Source organism: Notechis scutatus, chromosome 3, assembly GCF_049901735.1.
Source record: "Notechis scutatus isolate UNSWTSFEM ecotype Mainland chromosome 3, rNotScu1.2, whole genome shotgun sequence".
Lineage (NCBI taxonomy): Eukaryota > Metazoa > Chordata > Lepidosauria > Squamata > Elapidae > Notechis > Notechis scutatus.
The window spans coordinates 124485213-124512012 of NC_142011.1; the positions used below are offsets into that span (position 1 = coordinate 124485213).

Consider the following 26800-nt stretch of genomic DNA (forward strand, 5'->3'; position numbering starts at 1 on the left):
TTTTTTTTCATGAATTATATATAGTTCTGGGACTCTGATTATATATCTCAGTATACTATCCGATCATCATTCACTAGCACTGAAACCCCAAGAGTCCGGATTCTTAACTAATAAAGCATCAAGCCTTTTATATTCATGAAGCTTCAAATATGAAAAAAAAAATCATAGCTTGAACTGGAGAGAACACAGGTTGATAGGATAGATTTCTTATCCTTCACTGAGGTAAGAGGAGAGAAAGGAGCTCAGTCAACTATAAAACATGAAATTAATTCTGCAGCAGGAATGAAAGAGCATTTTCTGTTGCAAGCTTCTATGCTGGATTAAAGGTTGCCAGAGAAATGCAAATTTGAAAATGAAAATTTATCTTGGATAAGCCTATAACTTTGTGCATGGAAAAAAAGACATTAACCCTCAAGATAGAACTTATACTGAAAAAGCAAGGAAGGATAGAAAGAATTGTTTGCCTGCATGATCCAGAGAGGGGGAAAAAATGTCCACAATGTTGACCTATGTGGAAATATGCATATTGGCCTTCCAAATCAGAGATATGCTAGGGTAGTAAAAGCATCCTGGGAAGGACCAGAAGAATGAGAAATAAATCACCATAGCAGCCATTTTGTGAAAGCACCCACAACTAATTTCAAAATTGCCAATGTGCGGTCACCCGCAAAATGTTAATTAATGCTAGCATGAACTATTTAAAATACCAGAACTCCATGCAGGAAGGAGTTCTGACACTTATTCTATTTTCTTTAATGAAAAATTATAATATTGCACTATAGATTAAAGTTTTCTTTCCACAGTAGCTTTCCTTCATCAAAGTGTATTGCTGCCAAGAGTCGAGCTGCCAATGATAACAGTTGCCCTTCCCTGGATTGTTAACTTCAGCACTTAAAGCACTACAGAGACAGGTTGTGCTTGACTGTGTACTCAGAGTGAAGCAATTTGATTAAGGCTGATTTAGAGATGCCCACAACTGCTCATAGCCCTCACTGCATCCTATGATGCAAAAGGATTGATGGGCAAGCATAAGTTGCAGGTCCCTGCAGACAGGCCAATGCAAACTTCTCCCAAATCCTAACTTTGCCTTGGGCTGAGGTGTGGGTCCTGCATGCTGATTGGTTTATTGGACTTTGTGTTCTGTGCTTTGTTGTTTGAGTGCCCCCTAGCCAGAAAATTACATTTGCAGAAATATAAATGGAATACCTATGCAACCATTCCCAAATGGCAGACACATACATTCCTGACACGCAGAGCCGGAGAAGTCAGCTTGACCCTTTAGGCTTTGTCTGCTGCACTGCTATTCACCTTTAAGCCAGGGCAAGATCAAAAGTGCCCTTTTTGCTGCTTTGACAGAATGTCTATCAAATTCTGTGATCCTTTATCTCTAGGACAAACAGGTGAATTAGTGACTGGGGAATTCTGGCTGGCTGGGGAATTTTGGGAATTGAAGTTAAAGGCATTCCTGCTTCACTTTTCCCTGATTGAATTTCACCCCTTTCCCATAACAGATTCAATAGAGATACCATCACGGTGGAGAATCAGACTATGAACTAGATAATAGTTCACGAAGCCCAAAAGCTGTTGCATGTCCTTCACCACATCTGCAGCACCTCTAGTTTTGTGAGGTCAATTGCTAAGCCCTTGAAGGAGGTATGGTAGCCAAGGAACTGGAGCTGCACATGCATGCTTGCTGGCCGCTCATGCAGAACTTCCTCTCTTCCTCCTTCACCAGTCTACAAAGCCAGAAAGGTTGGGGAACTCTGTTCTATAGTGAGTTGCTTAAGATGTTGTGGGGACTTTCTTTATCTTGGAGTTCTTCCTGCATTGTTTCTTACATATACTATGTTATTACTTTTCTTTTATTGTTTCTTGACTTGGTTGGATATCCTTTTTCTTCCTATTAGTCTTGTCTGGCATCAGCAGATGGGCTGTCAATACAGTAGATTAGGAATTTTATTGTTCTTTAGCCAATTGGTCATACTAAAATACAAAATATAAAACATAGAACATTAATAAAAATATATCTAAAAATGGATAAAAGAAGCAAATTAAATAAAAAGTGTGTGTGTGTGTGTATATATATATATATATATATATATATATATATATATATATATATATATATATATATATATATATATATATGATCCACCACTGCCTAACCAACACATACTTCACAATGGACAAAGATACAAACAGATAGAAGGAGCACCCATGGGATCACCCCTCTCACCCGTCATCGCTAACCTATACATGGAACACTTTGAAACCAATGCTCTAGACAAATTCGAACACAAACCCAAACTCCGGCTCAGATATGGAGATTACACTTTTCTAATTTGGCCACAAACCCAAACTCCGGCTCAGATATGGAGATTACACTTTTCTAATTTGGACAACTTCCTCACACATCTTAACAACCTACACCCCAAAATACAATTCACCATGGAAATAGAAACCAACAACCAACTTCTCTTCCTGGACATCCTAATTTACAAAAAACCCAATGGCTCCCTAGGACACACCATCTACCAAAAAATAACCACACACCAACCACTACCTAAATGCACAATCCCATCACCACCCTGCACAGATCAACTCCGTAGCCAAGACCCTCATCTCCAGAACCAAATGCCTAGCTGACAAAGACCACCTGAGAACAGAACTACATACCCTCACTAATGTATTAATTTCCAATGAATTCCAAAGAAACACAATTACTAACCTAATCCGAAGAGAGATACCCCCCAAAAAACAAGACACAGAACAAGACAACGTCATCGCACTCCTTCCCTACATCAAAGGCACCACAGATAAAATCAGCAAAATTCTCCACAAACACAATATCAGGACAGCCTTTGGCACTGACCAAAAAATAGCCAACATCCTAAGAAACCCCAAAGACAAGATCCAGCTAGAAAACCAAGGAGTTTATGAAATACCATGCAACAATTGCCCAGCCACATACATTGGACAAACCAACAGGAGAATAAAAGCACGCATCGCAGAACACAAAAATGCAGTCAGAAAAGAAGAAAATACTTCCTCCCTCTTCCAGCACCTTAAAGCCACAGGACATGACATTAATTTCGAAGGAACCAAATTAATATCCAACACTGAACACTCCAGCAAGAGAATAATCAGGGAAGCCATCGAAATAGAGAAACACCCCCATAACATGAATAAATGGGACAATACCTCCCACCTACCAGACATTTGGAAACTAGCCTTCACCAGCAAACAAGTCCCAGCCACAAAAACCAACACCGGACCTAAAACAACATGGGACACCACTGCCAATCCCCCTCATCAGACCCAGGCCCAAACCCATCCTATAAATGAAGGACAACCACCGTCCAGAAACCAGACCATGGCTGCTTTGCCAGCTGTCGCACCCCCGACCCCAAACCAAACAAGCTGACACATGCCAAGAACACAGACCCAGACCCCAAACTCAAAGCTAGACCAAAACTCAGAATGCTACATCACAGCCACCCACTCAGGATATCACATCAGAAAACTCAAGAAATTACACTACAAGAACTCAAGAAGTTGCAACACAGCAAATGACCCAGGAAATCACAGCACAAGACCAAGGATACCACAGCAATAAAACTCACAAGGTCATCACACAACCCATTACCCAAGCCATTAAAACACGGGAGGCTAATGGAAAAAAGATCACTACAAAACAAACGAACCAGGAGATTACAGCACAAGATCCAGGATACCCCCACAACAAAACTCACAAGGCCATCACACAGCCCATTATACCAACATCAACTCCATCAACCAATCAAGAGGCAGCAGCGCAGCCAACCAGCCCAGCACACCAGCCCCCCCACCCCACCAGTATTTATAGAGAGACAGCAGCTCCGATCACACACTGCTTGCGCTGGCATGAAGCCAAAAGCACCAGCCTGAGGATGGTGAGTGGGACCTTGCCGAAACGTCAGGAGTCAAGATCCAGTCTCAGATAGAGACAGAAGCCATTTTTCTACTTGCTCTGCATCGTGGGTAAAATATTCACAATTAAAAATGAAATTTATGCAACCTATCCAGCTGTCTTAAATCAGGAGGGATTGAAAAATGAAGTAATATACTTTGAAAGTATAAACTAAAATAAAACAAAGATAGCAAAATGAAGTAAAAATTTAAAAACTAGGAGCACTTAGGAAGCACATTTATATCTGACTATTCACTCCCCTCCTGTTTTAGTTCTATCTATTAGAACTCTGTAAACAGCCCAGGAGTCATTGAATCTATGAGTGTTTTGCAGCCATCTGATTCAATTTGCTACTTTGAAATTGGCTCCTGCTTAGATTTGCAAATTTGCTTTGATGGGGTGATTTGATTGAAGTTTTGTCAAATTGAAGTATCCCTTTGAAACTTTGCAGAGTTCTACCCTCTGATCCCCAGCCTTAATAAATTTTGGAGAAGTTGCAAAAATTACAGAGACATGTTCAAAAAAGCAGGCTATAACTGCAAGTATTATTAGATAGGAACTGTCCTTGGCTTGATCTCTTTGTACTTTCTTGATTGTCCATCTTGTCTGGTTCAGCAGGGACACTGCCAGGCTCATCAAGAAAATAATTTCGATCAATTCTCCACGCAGAGGTGAAAGCAGTAGGAAGACAAGGATCAAAGAGCACTTTACTGCTTTGCAAATTAGTTGCCTCCAGGTCCTGCTTCCTATTCAGTATTCAGTGTGTAATTCTTCTAGGATGCAGAGGTGCACCACAGTTCTGCTTGTATTAGTTACATATAATGTCTGGCAAGCTAAGATTAAAAATATTGCTATGTTTTCTCCTTCAAAATAATATGCAAACAAATGGCTACACGGCATTTGCAATTATTTTGGTTTTCACTTGTGATTCTGTGGATATGACTAGTCCCCAAATACATCAGTGGCTATTGTGTGCTATCAAGTCAATCAAAATGTTGCAAATAGTATTTAAATGACATAAGAACATGATGACATAAAAATAATGTAAGACCATAAAAAGTCCAGCAGTCAATCTCATAGTGAACAAACAATTGCATAAGTAAGCTCACTGGGCCTTCAGAAGCAATTATATTACCATCAAGGCTATTTATTCCCATGAGTGTCATGAATTGGTCCAACCCTCCCCCCCACTTTTTTTTTAAGCCAGCCAAGCTGATAGCAGAACCTTATCCTGTGGTACCAAATTCCATAGTTGAATTGGATGCTATACAGAAAAATATTTTATCCGGCATGATTCTTCCAGGATTTAATTTAATCAGACAATCTGTGATTCCAATATTCTGGAAAGGGAAAATAGCTTCTGCTTGTCCACTTTACCCACAACATGCATATTTTTGTACACCTCAATCATATCTCCTCTCATTTATCTTCTTTCTAGATTGAAACTCTTTAAATTTTCCAATCTTTCCTCACAGGGAAGAGGCTTCAACCTCTTAGCTGCCTTCCTCTGAATCTTCTCCAATTCCACTATATCCTTTTTTTGAGGTGATTTTATTTATTTGATATCTATAGTCACCCATAGCAACAAGTGACTCTGGGTGGCATCACTAGATGTTATCACATTATTGATTTAAATGAGGATATTATGATATTGTCATCTCTATTTTCCATACTATTTCTCACATATTATCCCTAACATGTTGGGATTTTTATTTACATCAAATATACACTATATATACTACACCACCACTTCACTGTTTATATCATTACTCCAAGATCTCTTTCATCAGTCACTGCTGATTCTGATCACATTGCTTATTTACATATAAGTAATGAAGAAGAGATGATAATGCTTTCAAAGACTTCTCTTTTCTTTGCTCTTTTCCATTGTCAAAACACTGCCATCCTTGAGATGATTCTGCCCTTTGTTTGCAGAAAAGCACTATACTAGTGAAATTCTGTGAACAAATGCCACAATTTAACATCCCTATTTTTCTACCTCCCCATCAGTTATATGTATTGAGCAACATGGGAAATGATTCTTTCCATGAAACATGGAAAATGATTCTTGTATCAAACCCACATGGCAATTGGTTGTTATTTTGGGTAGTGTTAAAGATTCTTTGGTGGCTTTATAACATTTTTATTCAGGAGAAAGTTGAACTCCATTATTGTAGCTGAGACTTGGAGATCAGTGAAAGCAAAAGACAGATGCAGAGGCAATAGGATTTTCAGAGGACAATGTTTGCTGAAGAGCACAGAAGAAGCAGTGTCGCATGAAAGTCACTTACTCATATGCAGTGATGCTACATCAACTATCACACACTTGTACTGAATAGCAAACTGCCTAAGATTGGTGAGAAGTGCAAAGAAAGCTAGTAGGTTTATGGTGTCTTTCTAATTTCAGCTTGGAAGCAAACTGCCCTTGCTGGTTTTTCCCTTTCTTGCTTACAACTCACACAGTTAATCCTGCCTTTAATATAGTCTTCATTCTCTCTTGAAGGTTTGACAACAATTCCTACAACTCTTTGCTATTGTTTGTGTTTGCTAAAGATCATGAGCTCTGGAAGTATTGCTGGCCCCTACTGTTCTCTCATCCTTAGAGTCCCATACCTGGGCTCAGATGACCACTTTTGTTCAGTTGTGTTTGATTCTTGGAGATTGCCTGGATGAGTCCTTGTAGTTTTCTTGGAAAAGATTTTCAGAATTGATTTGCCTTTGCCTCCTTCCTGAGGCTAAGAGTATCTGGCTTCATGCCCGCGGTAGAACTAGAACTCAGTCTCCTGGTTTTCTAGCATAATGCTGTAATCACTACATCAATCTGGTCAGTCGGTGGCAGCAAATACAAACATGATTTTCTATCTCTCTCTGCTGCCATCTAAGAGTTGTCAAGCTTCTGTCTTCATAGCCAGATATGGTTATTCTAATCTACATAGCTTTTTTACTCTGCTCTAGAAAAAAAGAACAGTTCATGTTCATTTCACCAGTCCCAAATTCATATCAGGAGAATCATTCTTACAGTATAAAAGATTGCTTAACATGTAGCTAGTCATAGCACTTGGTGAAGGCTTATTGAGAAATGTAAGAGAAGAAGACGCAAAAGTAACCAGAAAGGTATGAAAAATGAACTTAGAAAGCCAATGGAATTTAAATAGGCATATATTACCTGTTTGGAGAGCATCTCAGGCTTTGGTAAAATTCCAAAGTGAAATCTTCTTTAGTTTTTCACTAGATGCTTCCAGAAGAAAAAATAATAATTTGGAATTGTCTATGTGTAAAAATCCAGCTTGTTGGCAGAAGTCAAGTGATTTTTTGTGTTTTTTTGAGTAGTGAGGGGAGCTATATTTAATTAACTCATTCATTTCTTTCTCCTAAGTTACTCTGGTCTAGATAATAAAACTGGGTTGAGCAGCCTGTGGAGAAGTGGTCCTCTAAATTTTCTTTTTGCTGGCCCTGAAAGCCCTCTCTGATGAACATTGCTGAAAACAGATGGCAAAATTTACTGCCATTTTATCTTGAGAAACAGATGGGGGAAAAAGGTTTATGATGATAAAAACTTCAGTTACATGCATGACAAAGCCCAAAGTTAATTACAGTTCCTATCTTCTCATAAATTGTTATGAGTTTCAGTTAAAACTGACTTTTGGCTCGCTTCAGTATTGACAAGTGAAGTTTAACATCAGCATTTGCTCTAAAACATAAGGTATACTCTATCTTTTGAGATTATTTCTGATTTGGAAGACACATTTCAGAATACATCATACCCTAAATATCTAGTAAACCTGGACATATCACAGCCACATGATTGTAAATAGTATCAATTTTCTTCTCCCTCCCGATCAATTTAAATTGTACAATGCATTTTGCTGTCTTTCTGGATTCTGCTGGAGGGCTGTCACTTTCCCCAAGAAGTGAGGAGTGTCACATTTCAAACATTGGAGAGACATCCACAGGTATCTGAAGACTCACCTGTCACTCTCTTCCAGTGATGAAACACTGCATCAGCTTTCTTAGGCTACTAGCCAGCAGTCAGCCAGTGGCAAAACAATAGCATAAACAATATATCTTTCAAACTAAGCATTTAGATTAATGCTAGGCTGCTTGCAAATAACTTCTGTCCTGCTGCTCCAATGTTTGTAGCAAAATAATGGGACTGATAGTGAGGGATGCCTTTGCTATTTATTTAAAGCATTTGAAACACACTCTTCAACTTTGAGAGTTTGAATATAATTCTTATTTTGTAAATACGAAGACTTTTGACAGATCATTTGTTTCATTTCAATTTATTTCTTCAAGATTATTAATAATGTACAGCTTACTCTGATGACCTTGCAAATCTATAAACATATTAAAATTTAAAGGGCACAATAATGAACTTCAATATAGTATCTTATGGGAGAATCACAAGTTGATGTTCATAAAGTTACTGAACATGCTATCAGTAAATACATTTATGGAGGGTGCTCAAGCAATCTCATTTTCAAGGTGAACGTAATGGAATCTGATTTAAAACAAAGTCTCTAAGTCAGATTCTGGGGACTTCATCAAGTAGCTTTCTGGAAGACTAGAGAAGTAATTTATCCTTGCCTTCTCCTGAGGTGTTTGATTTCTTAGGCTAGCTACTGTAAATCCCTGGGATTAATTTTTTCCTCCATCATCTTGCCTTTGTTTGATGATTTTGCAGACAAAACTCTATTAAATGTTCACCTAATATATGCAATCTATGGTCCCCATTCTTATTTGTAGAAAAACCTTTCATCATTTTAGCCATTCACTAAAGCCACTGCAGGATGAAGGACTCTTCTGTATGTTTTCAACCAAAATGGTCCTCAGCTTTCTTTTGCCGATTGGCAATATTTGCCGATATCATCAATCCATCTTGTTTTAGGTCTCTTTCATAGACATTTTTATTTAACCAGATTTCCTTTATGGATACTGACTACTAGTTTTGCTGGGGATATAAGCTGAATTTATTTCATTCCAGGGACATCAGAAAAGATATAACAATGCCAATCCAAGACTCTTGTTTCAGCAAGCAAGTCTCGGTGTTAGTGTTAGTCTCTCTCTCTTTCTCTTTCTCTTTCTCTCCCTCCCTCTCCCACCCACCCTCTGTGTACAATACACAGGCCAAAGTGCTGCTGGGTGCAGACAGCCAGTTATAAAAAATGTTTCATGGACAAAAAGTTATTCTAGTGCTTTCCAAATGTATCAAGGCTAGAATTCTTGAACTTCTCATTCAATATAAATAGTAGTGATTGAGAATCCTATAAATTCAATTTTACTATATCAGGAGCTACTACAATTCAAGACTTTGCCTAACTAAGAATGGTGTATTCCAAAAAGTAACCACCTATGATATGTCACCCTAATAAGAGTTTGTCATACAATTTGTACCTCAGGAATACTGTTGCTCCTTTAAACTCAAGGATGGTATAAAAATAACAATCTAATTTCTTAACATTTAAATCTCTGAAAACTTGAATATAATTGTTGACTTGCAGAAAACTGACCGGATTAATTTCTACTGAATAATTCTTCATCAGATCAAAGTCTTTCACCTTTCAAGTAAGACTGACTTTTGAGAATCAAAGACTAATGCCCTGATAATAGAAGAATATAAATGGTGAGATTCTAAAATATGACTATTGAAATCTTAAAAGGAAAAGCTAAGTAACAATAGATAACAGAAGCATATTAAAATAATCATAACTAGATTACTGGAAGAATGTCCATTTTTCCTAATATGGATCCTTCAGTTCAAAGATTTTCCCAAATTTTTGGTGAAAATTGATTGCAGCAGAAATGTATTTTCAGTGTCTATACAATATTAGGGGTTGTCACAGCAAAGAATTACTTGGATGGCCTGGACCTTCAGGAACTCCCAGAGAATTGATAAGTTGTTTTCATGACCCATCTTTCAATTAAAGTTAAGATGGCTTTTAAGACATCTCTGGCTATAAAAACAAAGGTCATAATTTCCTTCCAATTGGATTTTATGAGTATTGTCAACCCTGTGACAATTTATGACTTTTGCAGTGCTCACACATAGCAGGACTTAAAATGTAAAGTGTTTTATAGCAACATTGAGAGCCTAAAGGATGCTATAAGATGAAATAAATATATGAATGGAGGCAAAAGTGGAAGCAAGTATATGTATTAAGCCTGCATCAATCAAACCAAAACATTTGAAACTTCTGCTCCAAACAAAACAATACTAGCTTCCTGAAAGTGTGATGATGTGGTCAAGGTGTGCCAAGAAGACACTTCTGTTGGTTGGACACCTTCAGACTAATTTGTGAAGCATTGCAGACAGTGTTGATGTAAATACTATTGGTTCCAGGATAATGGAAGAAAGATCATTGCGCCATCATGCTAATTTTGTAAAATACTACCATGTATTCTTGTTGAAGGCGATTACTAGGATCAGCTACAGTGAACTTGCCAGATTTCTGCTCTCTAAACACTGTGTGCCTTAGATGGCTAGTGCCCAGTGATATGACGTGCAGAAATAGAGTGATTTAGGGCAATTTTCTTTTTACTATTTCAGTGAAAAGACACTCTAATCCTTAGAAGTGGTGCAGATCTTCCTAGGAGTCTTTTGGTCTGGATTGGCAAATGATGGTAAATACTAACACTTCAATACTGATCATCACTTTTTGGTGATTTTAATCAGAACCACAAGGATATTTTCCAAAGTGGTCTGGCTCTCTTTTCCCACAAGATATGGCCTTCATCATCCTTTATAAGTTTTTCAGTCATTATAAGGAGAACTTCTGAATAGTTGTCCTTGAGTCTACCCTCTCCAAACATGACTTGATGACTGAATGATTGACTGCAGAGAGGTGTCTTAATACATATCACAAGATATAAGCTAGATATAAGCCAGAGTGTTCTGGCCTGTGTCAAAGACATTGCTCAGACCACTGAACTCTCAAAGTCTCTTTCATCATGTGTTGGATGGGCTGGTCCATGGGGAGAAAGCAGCCTCATGTCAGGGACAATAACATAACAGAAGTACTTAAGGTTTCTTGCCTGGGCATATATTTTATAATATCTGAAGAGGTTTTTGTGTTTCCTATGCTACGTGAGATAGTCATGTGTCAATAATGCAGTTTTGCTAAGGCATATGAGCCAGTGAGATACAAATTAGGAAGAAAATCACTGGAATTATTGATGCAGGATGTAATGGTGTTACTGAACTTTGAAATTAAGTTTCCTGTAGCAAACTGGATGTCATGAATGATTAACTTGGCACAAACAATTTCAAGATCCTGCAGAAGAGGATCTTTAATTGGAACTTAAATTTGAAAATAGTAATTTAAAGAATGTTTGCCCTAATAGAAAGACCTATTAAAATTGATTGGCAGATATTTCAGGATGAAAAGTTTTTGGAAAATGTGCTCTACTTAAAATCCTGGAAGTATGATATCTGCTATGCGGAGAATCTATTACAGTAGATATATAAAGTCTATATACTCCTGTTAAAATGCCAGGTTTTTGGGATGTAAAAAGAAATCAGACCAAGATAAATAACTTCAGAATTCTTTCCACCTGTAATATAATATACTATATAAGCTGTACAATTCAACTTGAAAAACTGAAATTTTTGAGGGGAAAAAGCAATAAAAAACTTACAATATTGTGGATGCATAAAGGTGCACACCCTAAGTCATGAGTGTCAAACTCGCATCATCATAGCGGTGTCACATGACATATCAGGACTTCCCCCCCCTTTGCTAAACCAGGCAGGGGCAGGGCCAACATGTGACCCATCTGGCCTGCGGGCCATGGGTTTGACACCCCTGCCCTAAGTTAACAGTGAACACCAGTTTTCTTCTTGTTTCTTCATCAAATAAGACATCCAGTGTCAGTCCCGGATCCACGTTGATTCAGATTCAAGGCTGCCACAGCAGGGGATGGGCAAGCTATGGGAACGGGAGAGCGTTGAAGGGAGTACAACAACATTCCATCACCAGAGATTAAGGACAAATTGCTGGAATTTGGAGGGGAGTGACTGGAATTGGTGGTAGTTCAGAAATGAGGTGGATTGACTAATGTGACTGGGGAGTCATACATTGGGGCAGGGTGTGAGTTTTAGTGTGGAAGGGGGGAAATTCCGGAATTTAGATTTGGGTCTTTTCCCAGATGTGCCAACATGACTTCTCTAATAAATGTTTACTTTAATGGACTTTGTCTTGGAATTTTGAATTGCATGGAGAGTTTAATTGGAATACTGACATCCAGTTTTCTCCACTTGATGACTGTCTTCATTGTGTTCCATGGTATACCAAATGCCTTAAAAATCGTTTTGTACTCTTCTCCTGACTGATACCTTCCAACAATGAGATCCATTTGATGATTTGTAAGCTCTTTGCAGATGCTGGCCTTGGCTATAAGAGGGAACAGCTGATTTTGCTGTCAGAAAAATCCTGTCAGAACAGCTGAACTTTATATGGTTTGATCAGAGTCACTTTAATTGATAGCAAGTGTGCACTATAATTTATCATTAATTTGAATGTGATTGGTTAATTTTGAACACCCACATACCTTCTTATAAGATGGTGTACACACTTATGCAACCATATTATTGTACATTTTTTTTTACTGTTTTCCCATTAAAAGATTTCAGTTTGCTTTCAAGTTAACTGTACAGCTTATATGTTACATTAAAGGTGAAAAGAATTCTGAAGCTATTTATCTTGGTCTGATTTTTTACATCTTAGAACCTGGCATTTTAACCAGGGTGCGTAGACTTTTACATCAACTATATATATAAAGTTCAGGGGTGTATGTGTAGTCCTTGAGAAACAAATGGTCATGACTGGAAAAGGGACATTTCAAGATTCTGCAGCTGAGAGTTTTAGCATCTTTGTTTTCCGGGGCCAGGTTAGGTAACTCAAGGAAGAAAATGGTGCTCAGTTGGCATAGGGCAAGGCAGGCACAAAGACTGGGCTAGAGGCAGGATTGAAGCTTCCCAGGCATTTGGGGAGGGGAGGGGTACTTTGTACTTTTGGAGTTTCTGGGGTATTTGTAGCTTCCCTTGGGAAGTCCCATGGGGCAGTTGCTTTGTGCTTTGCTGTGAAGTCTTCCTGGATGTTCGGCCGGGAGGACAGCTGGCTGATTTATGCCCCACTTTATTTTTCCCAGGCTGATTAGAGTGCCTTTATAGCTGCACTGCTGGGCCAGACTGAGGCAGGTCCAGCTTCTTTCCCTGGCTTCTCAACACTTGCACAATCCTGCAAACTCCATAACTTGCACATGGCTTGCACCAGGCCTCCCAGGGCCTCCTTCACTCCCTAAGCCACCTAGTATCTTGTTTAATGACTTACACATTTGTTGAACAGCTACATCAGAGAGAGCAGGGGTAGGAATTGTTAAGCAAGCCATTTTGCTTAACAACACTTGCAACATGTGACCTTAAAGGTTCTGTTATGGTCTTATCTCAAGGACTACCTGTATATGTATATTTTCAATCTATCTATTTACAAAATATAAAGTTACCTTTATTGGCCATCTTGTGAAGCTAAAGATGTCCACATAGTTTTCTTGGTAAGAACATGGAAGCATTGCAATATATAATCAGATGTCAGTGATCTACACATTTGCTTCTCCACATGGAAAATGTAGCAGCTTACTTGCATTCCCACATGAGATGGTCTCTTTTTGGACTATAAAGACAGTACAACTATTCTGTCTTTTCCTCTTGAACAGATTTTATTTTATAAAGAAAAAAAAATGTAATTACTAAAGGGAAAATCATGGGTTAAATAAGGACTTGTCTAAAATTTACATAGTAAAAGCCTTATGTGTAAGCAGTCTAAATTTAAATAGAAGAAATTACTCTTCTATAACAGTTCAAGAAGACTGCGTAGGAGGATTTCCCTACCCAAGGATCAGAAATGGCTCTTTCAGTTACTATTGCTGGTTCTTCAGATGGTTTATATTTTCTCAAGATACGAAGGTGGGGAGGAAATCTATTTTGATAATAGGCTGTTTGGTAATTGTCAGAAGAACATAAGAAGGATTTTTCCTAGTGCTAATTCCCACTTACACAAAACGTAACTCTTAGTTGTTTTAATTATTCTTCTCCCTCCTTCCCCTCACCCCTGACTTTCTTTTATGGCTTTGAACGATATACCCTTTTACTGCAAGTCATGACTTTTTGCAGCACAGAAAAGCTTCCTTTTAATATGCAGATTGAGAAGGCAGAGTTGGATCTTTCTTAGCATTTCCTTATAAATCAAAAGCATTTATAAAACATTCAAGACCACAGCTTTATTTTCAAATAAGATTATTAAAACTCTGGCTATTCTAAGTGAGAGATAGCAGGGAGCATTGTTTCTTTATGTAGAACAACTTTATTTCCATATCATCTAGGAAACTCTGCCAAAACTAATTCTGTTATATGAATGCTGCAGCAGATTGCAGAATGTTTCATGACATTGTAGTAGCTTCCTCCAAACCTACAAAAAAGCAATTGATGGAACAAGAGATCCCTTGTATCGTTGACTAGCCAACATTATCTTGCATTCTTAATATAGGAAAAGCTATTCATAGCTGTTCATTTGAAAGAAACTTTGAATCAACTGCAGCTGTTTTGAGCAATTACTCTGAGCTTGCTATAGTAATTTACTGTTAGTATGAATCAACTACTCCCAGTGGGACAAGAAAGAAAAGGTTGATTCTGAAAGAGTGGAGTTCTGCTTATTTTCTAGGTTGCAGGATGAACATTAATGATTCCATGACTTAGAATATGCTCTTCAGCAATGTATATATTATATTTGAGCTGGAGAAAGTGTTTTTAATTTTTTGTTTCTCTAATTTGCCCTTTTCTCACCCATGTCACCTTTTATTTTCAATATGATTGAAAATACATTATTCTTGATGAGGTTATAAATATCAGCCAAGGTACAAAAAATATTTGGGACCAAAGAGGAAGAAAGAACTTACCTTTGGCTTCTACAGTAAGGCATATATAGAAGTGGTGAATTACTGTTGATTATGCTGATGTTAAGCAACTTGAATGCAGACTCTGCAAAGGCTTTGGGTGACGACATCATCACACAAATGCAAGAGATCTGTAATTGGATCTGGAAAATAATCAAGTTTTTTCTGGATTTTGAGAGAACTCAGAGGTTTCTATAACTTGGTGACTAACTAAAATAGGCATGAATAGGAGCAGACTACCTCACATTTGTGCATCCAAATAGTTTGGGTGGACTTAGTTCTATGATTCATTTTTTAACAAGATTCTTTCTCAGGCAATGAGGTGTTTTTTTGTGAAAGACCTTATAACACAGAAAGCAGTAAAGTGCTATGTAGAATTCATGATATCCAGGAGCTCCCTCACTGTGTCGTCACTGATAGAGAATAACTTATGTTATCCATAGCAAGGATATATACATAGTAAGGGTATAATGATCACAATAGATGCGCCTTCCATCATTTTAGCATATGGCGAGACAACCCATGAGAGTTTGGTCTAGTGATTAAGGGCACCAGGCTAGAAAGCTGGAGACTGTGAGTTCTGGCCATGACCTTAGCCATGAAAGCTAGCTGGGTCTCTCTCTTTCAGCTCAATTCACCTCACAGGATTGTTGCTGTGGGAAAAATAGAAGGAAGGTGTGTTTGACATGTTTGCCACCTTGAATTATTTGTAAAAGTAATAAAACTGGGATACAAATAAAATTAAAAAAATAATGAAATATTTTGTTTCCTAAGCAGAGAAACAGAACAATCAAGGTGGGCAAAAAAGCAATGGGAGCAGAGCTACTTTCAATTTCCTGCCAGCTTTCTCAATTAGTTTCCTTTTGCGAATCTGACAGGATTCTGACATCAAAAATCTGACATCAGAAATCTCTTTTCCTTCCTTTGCTTCCCTTCGTAGCAGTTGGCTGTGTGTGGAGCAGATAGCAAGGGATTACAAGACTGGCTGGGAAACTGCCACAAAACATTGAAAGTAAAGAACTCATGACCACTGCAGCCACTAGTAGCCTGAAGCAGCCACAACCTCCCCAAATTTAAATCCCTCAGAAATCATGGATCCTGGATTTTGAACATGTTCTGTAAGTTAGCCCATTTGAAGTAAGTTGGTTCAAAAATTGTCCTAGGATGCACTATTTTTGCCCAGTTAAAGATCATGACAATGAGAATTTTAGTAGTATTATAAATAACTGTAACTGTGCAAAAGTATTTTCATTCCCATTAAGAGTTACTGGTTCAATGGTCTTTCCATGCTTTTTTCCCAGACTGAAAAGAAGCCTAGAACATGCTTCTTAGCATCATCGCAGAAATAGCATCTATCCCCAAATTATAACTGAGATTGATAAATTCTACTCTGAAGTTTCTAAAGGATTTGAGTGGAAATCAAGATACCTGTGTTAGCAGTTCGAAACAATGGTTTGTTTGTTTTTTGCACTCTACAAAGTTAAAATGTTTATTCATGGCACTTGGGGACATTACAATCCCTGAGGTGTTTCAGATCCCATTAAAATAGTTTGACATTCTAAATTATCAGAATTCACAGTCCTTAAAACCTTTGCTAATTATAATGCTCTGAAATCTAAAAAAAAAAAAAGGTAGTTTGTAACTGTATCAACCCATTGTATTTTTATTGGCAGAGGGAAGGCCAAATCATTCTGATGGCATGGGAGGGAAGGATGTTCCAGATGAAAATAAATGTCTGTCCCTCTCCTAAGGCTAATGCTATTAGTTACAATTGGTGTTGATATTCCCTTTCTTATGCACAGAGATGGCATTCCATTTCTTATACATGCATTATTGAAAACTTTATTATAAAAATATTGTTTTGTTCAGCTTTCTGACTGCCAATATTGTCTTGATATCTATGAATATAGTATCTACCTTTTGATAGATACTGTGACATAAAACTCTTTACATCCAATTGTTGGAGTATGTGAAGGTAACAAGATTTGTAACAAAATCTACAAATTAAACCCCATAATGTGACCTCTTTGTAGCAAAACTTATTTTCTGAGGGTTTTTTTGTCCATGGTGAGTCTTTGAGAGAGATAACAGGGAAAAAAACTAGGCCTGCTGGCTCTCATCCCTGGCTGCAACAATACTCTACCACACACATACAATGTAGCTTTTCATCCAACATATTGTGAAAAAAAATAGCATCTTCTAAAGCAGCTGGCTGAGGAATTCTGGGAGTTGAAGTCCACAAGTCTTAAAGTTGCCAAGGTTGGACACTCCTGTTCTAAAGCCTTAGTCCCTTTAATTTTTTTTCTGACAGTTGGATCTTACCCATTCTGCTTGCTTTTCTTGTCCAACTTTTCAGAAAGACTCATTCTAGTCCTCCACAAGAATTTTCCTCACCATTGCCTCTAGGCAAGTTATGTCTGCTGATTAATAACCTGCTGCAGGAATGTTGTTGTTAGTTGCAAAGTTGTGTCCAACCCATTGCGACCCAATGGACGACATTTCTCCAGGCCTTCCTGTCCTCTACCATCCTCTGGAGTCCATTTAAGCTCACACCCACTGCTTCAGTGACTCCATCCAGCCACCTCATTCTCTTTTGTCCCCTTCTTCTTTTGCCCTCAACCGTTCCCAGCATTAGGTTCTTCTCCAGTGAATCACAGGAATACCTACTGGCAATTCAGGCTAACTCTAAATAATGGTGGGGCTTATACTGGATGAGGTGAAAGGTTGTCAGGTATGCATTTAATACCTTCTGCAAAGTTTTGCAAGGCCCAGCTCATTACTTTAGGTAGATTGAAAGCGACAGGTCTTGACCAATATCAGCCTGCAACAGATTTACCTCCAGGAGCATACAGGTCTTTGTGAGGAAAAAGCTGCAGAATTTTTTGTGTTATATGAGTAAAAAAAAAAAATCCCTCAAACTCTGTCTTCAGGTAAGATTTAGTCAGTAAACTAAGGAAGAGTGAGTTGTCCCGAGAGAGAAAAAGCTGGGTATTATTTTTTTAAAAAGGGGGGAAAAAAGCTATTTCTCTAAGGTAACTACTTGGGATATGCATAACATAAGATAAAAGAGAAGCTTTATATTACTCATAAATATTCAGGTTTTTGTCACATTCTTTTAGCGATGGCAGCAAGAGAGGAATCCATGCTTTGATTACTAAGTAAAGCCTTTGGGTAAAGGATCAAATGAAGTGCTTGTAAGAGTTTTTGTGTGTTTTTTAATTGAGCTACCTTTTAGTTTACAAGACTGGGTTGAAGAGATGAGGCAGAAGAATGATGTTTTGCTGTGCTTTTAGAGAGAAACTTTGTTATGTGTGTTGAATTAAATGAAACTACCAAAATACTGAGTATTATTGAAGGAGAGTCTAATGTACATAATCCCATATAAACTCTTTTGTTCAACTGGGCCATCAATTGTGTTTTAAGCAACTACCATCCTTTTTTCTTCCATGGAAAATAAACCACATACGAATCACTCTTTCCATGGATTGTTCTGGGTAGTCTTGGGCAGACATTGCAAGTCATTTGGCACATCAGTCATCCCTGACCCTAACCCTAACCATTTAACTAATCTAGGCCGCCCATTAGGATAGAATAGTTTGGATGGAAGATGATAGAAAGGTTCTGAAAAATTGTGCTTTGCCTCTGATGAAATTGATAAGACTCTACTAATCTTTTAGAGGTATCATAGGTGAAATATTTCCTTCATCCTAGGGCATTGTTACGTATCCATGCCTTTGATTTTATCTTTTTTACACACTGTACTTGGGAGCCCTAGGGGGACAATGGTTAGCCTGCAGTGACGCAGGATAACTCTGCTCATAGCCTGAGTTTGAACCTGACAGGGCCAAAGGTTGACTCAGCCTTCCATCCTTCTGAAGTTGATAAAATGAGGACCCAGAGAGTTGGGGGAAATATGCTAACATTATAAACTGCCCAGAGAGTGTTACAAAGCATTATGGGACTGTATATAAGTCTAAGTGCTATTGCTATGAAGAGTTGTTCTCCACAGTACAGCGGGATTTATTGATAGAAAATCTCAGTTCATGCTAGAAACACGTACATTGAAACAGTGTTTTCTGTTGATTCTTATTGTATTATTTTTAATCCTTTTTGCCATTTTACCTGGCAACATTTATTTAACTTTTGGGAATTTGTACATCACCAAAACATAGTTTCAATGTTAATATGGTTTAAGTAATATTTTATTCTTGAAATGTCCACTTTTTAAACTTAATATTGCTTCTGATAGTGCAGTTTTGATAGTATTATAATAGTGAAGCCATTTCTTTTCGATCATAAATAGCATCTTAGTAAAACAATGAATTTTTATATTGAGATCTACACAAGTGATCAAGAGTCTAATATGGTTTGCTTTAAAAACCGAACATTTTTACAGTACAGCAAATACATTTTATACATTTTTAAATCCCTCTTTTTTAGGAGCTACTACTTGACTGAAGAAAATGAAGGTGTTTAGTAATATTTCTTCCTTTTGAAAAAAAAGAGCACAAAGCAAAACCAAAATTGGCTAGGAGGGAAGGACTGGCTTTGCCACCTAGAACATGGTTTTGGCAGTTCATTGGAATCCTAAAATTCCCCTCTGAAAGTCCTTCTGTACATATATTTGCTACTGCAGGTTAAAAATAAGGTGGCATGGGAAATCAAATGCAATAAAGTTTTTAAAATGTTTAGACAGAAAAATCTACGAATCTACTTCAAATGTTAGTGGTTCAAGTGCTAGTCTGATTTATGCCTTTTGGAAAACTTACCTTTTACATACTTTACAATTTTCTCTTGAGTAATCCCAACTCATACATGTATTGGAAATTAGTATTTGCCCATAACAATAAGCTTAGCTAGAATTTGTTTTGCTTATTTTTAAATTATTTGAACATTTGAACTCACCCTCAGCAACACCCCATGGCTTATTTGGTAACTAAGCACAATGTGAAGTACCATGGTTCATTTTAATCAAGGCTTATTGTGATGTCTGAGCCCAGAATTCTGGCTTATTTGTAAATTGCTGCTTCTACTTTATCTGTCCAATGAATAAAAGGGCAAGGCAAGAACACCTTTCAAATACATATCCATAAATGCTCACACATACCACACAGACAAAATCACACCACAAAAATCCCCCAAACATACACTCTACATAAAAATACTCCACAAAAGCGAAACAAACTGATAAAAATGCACAAGACTTCTAAACTATTAAAGAATCTCTCACACATAAAACCCAACAAAAAGGACCCATACATAGGAAATCCCCCCACAACATCACACAAACACATGGTGAGCCCTGCAGCATCAAAAACAATTCAACAAACCATGCCTAAAAGACCTGCTGGTTTAGTGTTATTCATGATTTAGCCATTACTTTTTGTTATCAATTTGTTTAATGATGCACTGTATATGGTTTGTCATACACCCTTATCAGATTTTTTTTCCGTCTTCACTTGCAGCTAGCTCACTTTGTACTTAGATCTTAATATTTTTTTGGTTTTTCATTAAGCTTGATGATGATAATTCCTATCTTTGAACCTCTGGCCCTACACCAAGCCTTTAGTTATAGGGAAAAGCCTTATCAAGCCTTCTCCTTCAATTATTATATCCTTTCAAATAGAGACACAATATAGTGGAATAGCTAAATTGTGGGATTAAGACTGGGAAGATTGAGTTTGGATCTGCTTCTAACATCTTATCCATTCTTAATGATGGAAACTCACTGGGGTGACCTATGACCAGTCATTTACTCTCTTATTCCAATCTACCTCACACACCTGTCCTTATAAGCACTGGAGAAGACAGAGAAATGCATAAATAAAATACTACCTTCTCAACTGTTCGCAGATTTCACGGCAAAGATTTTTGAGCATCAACAATTGGACATAATCCTGGGATACCACAGGTGGCTTCTACAATGACCTTGTAGAGTGGTAGTGGATGAACTATTTTGGCCTAGTTCTCATCCTTTGCAAATTGAGGGCACAGTCTTGGTTACTCATCCCTAGCCCAAACCAGTATTCAGAAAAAACATTTCATCTTTCAAATTGTTTGTGGGACAATATTCTCACAGGAGGGGAAAAAATCAGTCAAGTTTTCAAAATCATTCCTGTCACATTGGTGACTTTTGGTTATACAGTATATTAGTAATGGGACAGACAAAACAGACTGGAAAAGGATCAGTAGTCAAGAGTTCAACTAATACAGTTGCTTGTGCTACATATGTGATAGTTTCTGAAGTTCTCCTGAGAGACTTCAGGGTGAGAAGTGGCCTAGCAGAAATGGAGGGTGCTGTGGATTTAGGGAGCTCATATCACTTGCTGTACATGTAATATTTGCTGCCCAGTTCTTACAAGATTTTAAGCAGGCAACAAGTACAGCAACTACCCCTTCATTTAAAACAAATATCTACATGGCTGTTACTACCAAGCATAGGGATGCACTATATGCTAAGACACACATTTTAATTCAGTAATTTGTTACTTTTTTAAAAAAGACCAGTAAATCTTGTTTATGGATATGCCTTTGCTTCTGTTGTATCTGGTCTGAGTTAACAACTCACAAATATTTAGTCACTTAAAGGTGAAAAGCTGAAACTATGACCATAGACCTAAAACTGTCTTTGTTTCTTAAAACAAAATTTAGCCTGAAGCCTAGATAAATGACATCCTCAAAAGACTTCCATCATGCAGGTCCTATCACTTGATCATCAATTACCAGATATTAAAATAATTCAGATTAATTTTGCAGCATGTGTTAATTGAATTCTACTCTAACTTCACAACAGTTGGATAGCTGAACATCTTGATTCTCCTACCATTTTCTGGTCTGCCTGAAATGATTTGGCTAACCAGAAATGATTATTATTTCTCATGGGCAATGAGGCATCTAAGCTATTGCCGGTGTCCGATGGCCTTCACACATGAAGGTGATGTGTTGCACCACCACAGGATGGAAGAGAATGACAATACCCTATGAAGTGTTACAGAGGATTGCTTATACTTACCAATGTTTCTCACATGTAGACTAGGCTTCTTTAGATATGTGTTTAAAACTGACAAAATGTTTGGTATTTTTATACTATTTGGGGATGGGTAGATTAGGATACAAATTAGAACCCATCACTCGGTGCTGACCTTTCTATGAAATTTTGTTTATTCTTCTGCTGAACTAGTTTACTTTGGAGCCAGCAGAGCATCTCAAGCAATGCCCCAGATTCCATTTTCCACTTAGGGGGTTGCTGTAATAATGAAAGTTACAAAGCTCCTCCTGCTTTCCTTCCCACTATACTTTGTTTTCCTTGCTAGAAGTGTCAGCAGAGCATAGATCTTTTCCTTATCAGATTGGTGAAACAACTCTACTAGTGCAAAACTCCCTCTCCCATTCAACATTTTGGCTTGAAATATTAGAAAAAAGTATACAAAACTGCCTTCCATCCAAAGCAGAAACACAACAAAAACAACACCCAAATGTATTGCTACACAAGCCTATACACCTGTTTCTTTTTGTGTATGAGCGTGCAAAATGGATTTCATCTGAAGGCCACCAGATTCTTATACACAAAACATAATTCTATTATGTCTGGCAACACCATGATGGAACACACTTTTATGTTGCACAAATGTACACACAAAATAGTATGCACACGTTTTGAGGACAGACACACACATACGTACATACATGAGCAAGAATGTATATTTTGATTAAGGATCTTGGAAATAGACATTCTTAGCAAATATGGATGACAGATCAATTGTAATTTATTTTCTTTCAACACTGTATCATCATAAAGAAAACTGGTATAAATGAAAAAAATCTATTTCAAATATCTACATCTAAAATTTTAGGCAGTGAAAAAGCACTTTGTTGACAAGGAGTGTGGAATGATGAATGTTAATTGTCAGAAACTGCTGAATGCCTTTTTTTTTAGTTGCCACAAACAAATTCACATATCAGAACGAACAATACTGCTAAATATCAGTTTTTGTTTTCTCCTGTTAAAACATACTGGGGAAAAGAAAAAAGGAAAAGAAAAAAAAAGAAAAAACCCTCCCCTACCCCTGGAAATTCATACATATTTCAAAGTTGTGTAATTGAAGCAATATTTAGAACCATAGATGAAGAAACACTGTGGCATTGATGTAATATACACAATGCACGTTGCTCTCTCTTTCTCTCTGGTTTTTAAATCTGTAATGTACATCAAATACTTTACAACAATGCATTAACAAAAGGCAAGAAACATCTTGCTGTACAGAGGAAATCCCAAATGCAACTTGAAGCCTAAATTCACAATGGATGAAGAGAGGAAACAAAGGGTGAGAAGCTGTCCCCCATAAGGTTTGTAAACTGTTCATTTTCTTGTGCTTAACTCTGGACTCACTTCAATGGTTGTAACTTCCCTAACTTCCTTCAGCCACATTCAGTGTACAGTACTATTTGTTTTAAACTCTACATTACAAGGTCAACTGCAAAGCTGCCCTCCCCCCAGTATATTTCTATATCTATATTTAAGAGATAGGATTCTATAGATACAGAAATAGATACACATCCCACTCTTCCTAATAACACTCCCGCGCTTAGTTTCCCATTATTTTAGCCATCTAAAGATACCTTAATTGTTCCAGACTGAGTATTAGGGCCTTCCTATGGAACAGGCTTTAACAAACTAAATTTGCAGGAAAAGAATGTCTTGTGATATGCATGCACATGCACAGTTCCTGGACCTCTTCTTTTTTTCTTGCCCAAATCTCAAACCCAGGAATCTGGAGAGGCTGGATAGTGGCTTGTTTCATAATTGAGTTCACTATAGGGCCGAGCAGCAGAATAGAAATCAACGTAGTTGCCAGTGGACTTGAGTCCCAGGTGCATATTGTACTCGCTGGCAGGTGGGCGATGATGCACTTGGTCTTCAAAGAAGGACTCATCATAGTTTCTTGATGAATTTTGAAATGGCTGATATGGTTCGTATTCCTTTCTTGTGGGCTCCTGTGGGACCGGCTGTGTTGAAACCTGTCAACAGAATAAGAAGTCTTGGCTTGTTAGGGAAGACAACTATAATGATGGGAAACAAACTGCCATGTCTCTTAAGAGTGCAGAGCAAGGTTCTACTTCAGTGGGACTTATTAGACAGACAATGTGAACATTACCAACATTTCAGCTATTACAGAAAACATCTTAGTCTTCCTGGATGAATGTCACTTTTCTGCTTGATCTTTCTCCAAAGATTGCTTTACATTTGCATTTTCAAGCACATTTAACAGAGGTTTTCCTCAAAAAAGGGGCAGAATAAACTTCACATTAAACTTTTACACATGATTTGTGGGTGGAGGATCTCAGATTGCAGAATGTGAACAATATTAGGAATGCTTGTCCATCAGTAAATTCATATATTTAGACATATATTTATTTAAATTATTTAAATCTTTAAATTTATATTTAAAGAGATATCTAGACTCTTTCAGGGCAAGTCTTCTCATTTCAGATCATTTGCACACTTCCCAACCTCATATCCCTTTATAGGCCCTGATCCATATTATTGCTACTAGTTATTTCATACTTGTATATCACATAACCCTAAAGCTATAATAAGAGTTCATAAGGTATCGCATCAAAATGCAAATATGATAACTTAACCCATTCATTTTTGTTCATGTTTCTTGTTCCCTGCTTATCAATTTGCTTATTTGCTTGTTTGTTTTATAATTGATTTTTAGGAAATAATTCTTTTAGAAGAAAAATATTTTGTTTTCTAATTAAAAAAAATTCTATTCAAACCTATGGAATTTGAAATATAAGAAAGTGGAAACTGAGATTTTTGTAACATTAAAAAATATCCTGGCTGCAGCTTGCAGTAATGTTTTCAGATCAGAAAGTTTGAATCAGAAACAGGCATTTCTGTTTAGTCCAGTCACATAGAATAGTCACCTATCTTTCACTTTCTCACATTCTTCTCAACAGAATCCCATCAGCAACTTCCTGCGTAATGGAGTTTCCTAGCCTCATTTTTCTCTTATACACATATATGTCACAAAAAATGTGAAAAAATATATTAAGAGATATTGAATAATATTGCCAGGAAACTAAAAGATTTCAAAACTACTTTTTCAGCTATGATTCTTTAAAATTATTGCAGCTATGTTAATCAATTTATTTTTTTTACTTCAAAAGGGAGTAGGTTGATTTACCACTTACCTGGTTGTGTTTGATATCTTCAGCAGGTGCACCGTAAGAATTTCTATACAAAGTAGAGATTCCAGAGTTCTGACCTAGAAGTGGGAGAAATAGGAATTATGTTACTAGGCAAAATGTATGTTATATGTATGAACTAGTAGCAGTGGTAGAGCAATTTCAATAAGCCTTTATTAGCAGTGATTTACTGATCCCCACATGAGTCATCTATAAGAAAGAACATGTGACTGACATGTTTAAATTTCATCCCTTCCATATATCAGGAAACTAGAAATCTTTATGCTGTACCAAAGCCAGTCATAGATACTTACTACATACAGATTTCTTGAAAACATTTTAACAGTGAGAAGTAGCTGTGAAATCAATCTCACATCAATGAACAATTGACTCTGTCTGTTCAAGATGAATTAGCAAACCAGAGATTAAGGGATAACAGCACACCGGAAAGAGAGCAGTGTGTGTAGGAATGCTTTGCTAAATCATTCTGTGCTTTGCAGAGCCATAAATAAATGTATGAATGTTCAGTTGAAAGCTGTATCAAAAAGATTGTGCTGTCACAAAAAATTACTTTTTCAGAACCCAATGCAGAATACAACTCCTGGATCACTAAGAATGGTTCAAGAGATATTTGATTCCTGAATTTTTCTAGGAAAATATTCTTTGTTTATTTAAGGTAGTATATACTCCAATGCTCAGCCAAAAATTCTGACTTTCTTTGCTCTCATATTTAGTGAGTGGGAAACCACTGAAAGGGTAGATATAATAGAACTATAGACATACACAATATAACTGATGAATTTTTTAAATGAGTGGTGTCAGATGTTATAGTTGATATAAACGGAACATTGCCTAATTACTATAAATGTATATATTTTACATACATAGTGATCTTGTGGTCTTAGAATGTCTGGCTATATATTACTTTTAAAAGTTAGTTATTCTAGATGGTTTCATCAGGGAATCTATTTTCTCAGTATTCAACCAATGGTTAATGAAAATGAATGACTTTCCTATCCAAATGATGAGAGAATAATCTCCAGTTTTCTGTGAAGTAATCCATTTTATAACTTGTATGGATTGTTTCTGAAGCCTACAAGCCAAATATAGCACTCTATTTTGTGAATGTTCAATTAGGAGTAAGAGTAACGTGAGGCTGCCAGCAAGCAAGTGTACCCCTTTACGTTCCCCCAGATTTTATTGTTCACCAGCAACAAATGACTATCAAGACGCAAACTATGGGCATATATATGTATTACAGAAATATATTTGTGTATAAGAAATCATGAGACAGTATGTATATGAGAAAGTGTTTACTCACATAGACTTTATACCTGGAAATCAGCTAAGAATATGTGATGGGATCATTGTAAATGCATGTTGGGCAAATATTAAAATTCAATAGTAAATAACTACTTTAATGAAATTATTTAATCAGTCATCATTTTAAAATACAAAATTAAATTAAAAATCTACCTGCGTTTTTTGGGGGGAATCAGTCCTCAAAGAATGAATACATATTTAGCTAATAACATCAAAATTAGCTTTTCTGATGCTAAAATTCTAAAGCTATCAGCATTAAACAGACAACAGCTGTTCCAGAAGAAGCATCCTTAATATATTTCATTAATATTAACAACGGGAACCCCCACATATAGTAGGTATATCCAGAATTATGCAAACAAGCAGTACTGGTTTTATGTTCTTCCC

General features: G+C 37.1%; 1 protein-coding gene across 13 annotated transcripts in view; it reads right to left on the bottom strand.

The window, feature by feature from the left end:
* Window positions 1–22644: 22644 nt before the first annotated feature.
* The window catches only part of CTNND2 (catenin delta 2), a 492160-nt gene continuing 488004 nt past the window's right edge, over window positions 22645–26800 (bottom strand). For all 13 annotated transcript variants that reach the window (XM_087961146.1, XM_087961145.1, XM_087961142.1 and 10 more), the window contains 2 exons: window positions 25097–25170; window positions 22645–23914 (listed from right to left, as the gene is read on the bottom strand). In XM_087961146.1, the coding sequence (XP_087817272.1) occupies window positions 23654–23914; window positions 25097–25170 (335 nt within the window). In that variant the 3' untranslated portion in view covers window positions 22645–23653. The remainder of the gene's footprint in view (window positions 23915–25096; window positions 25171–26800) is intronic.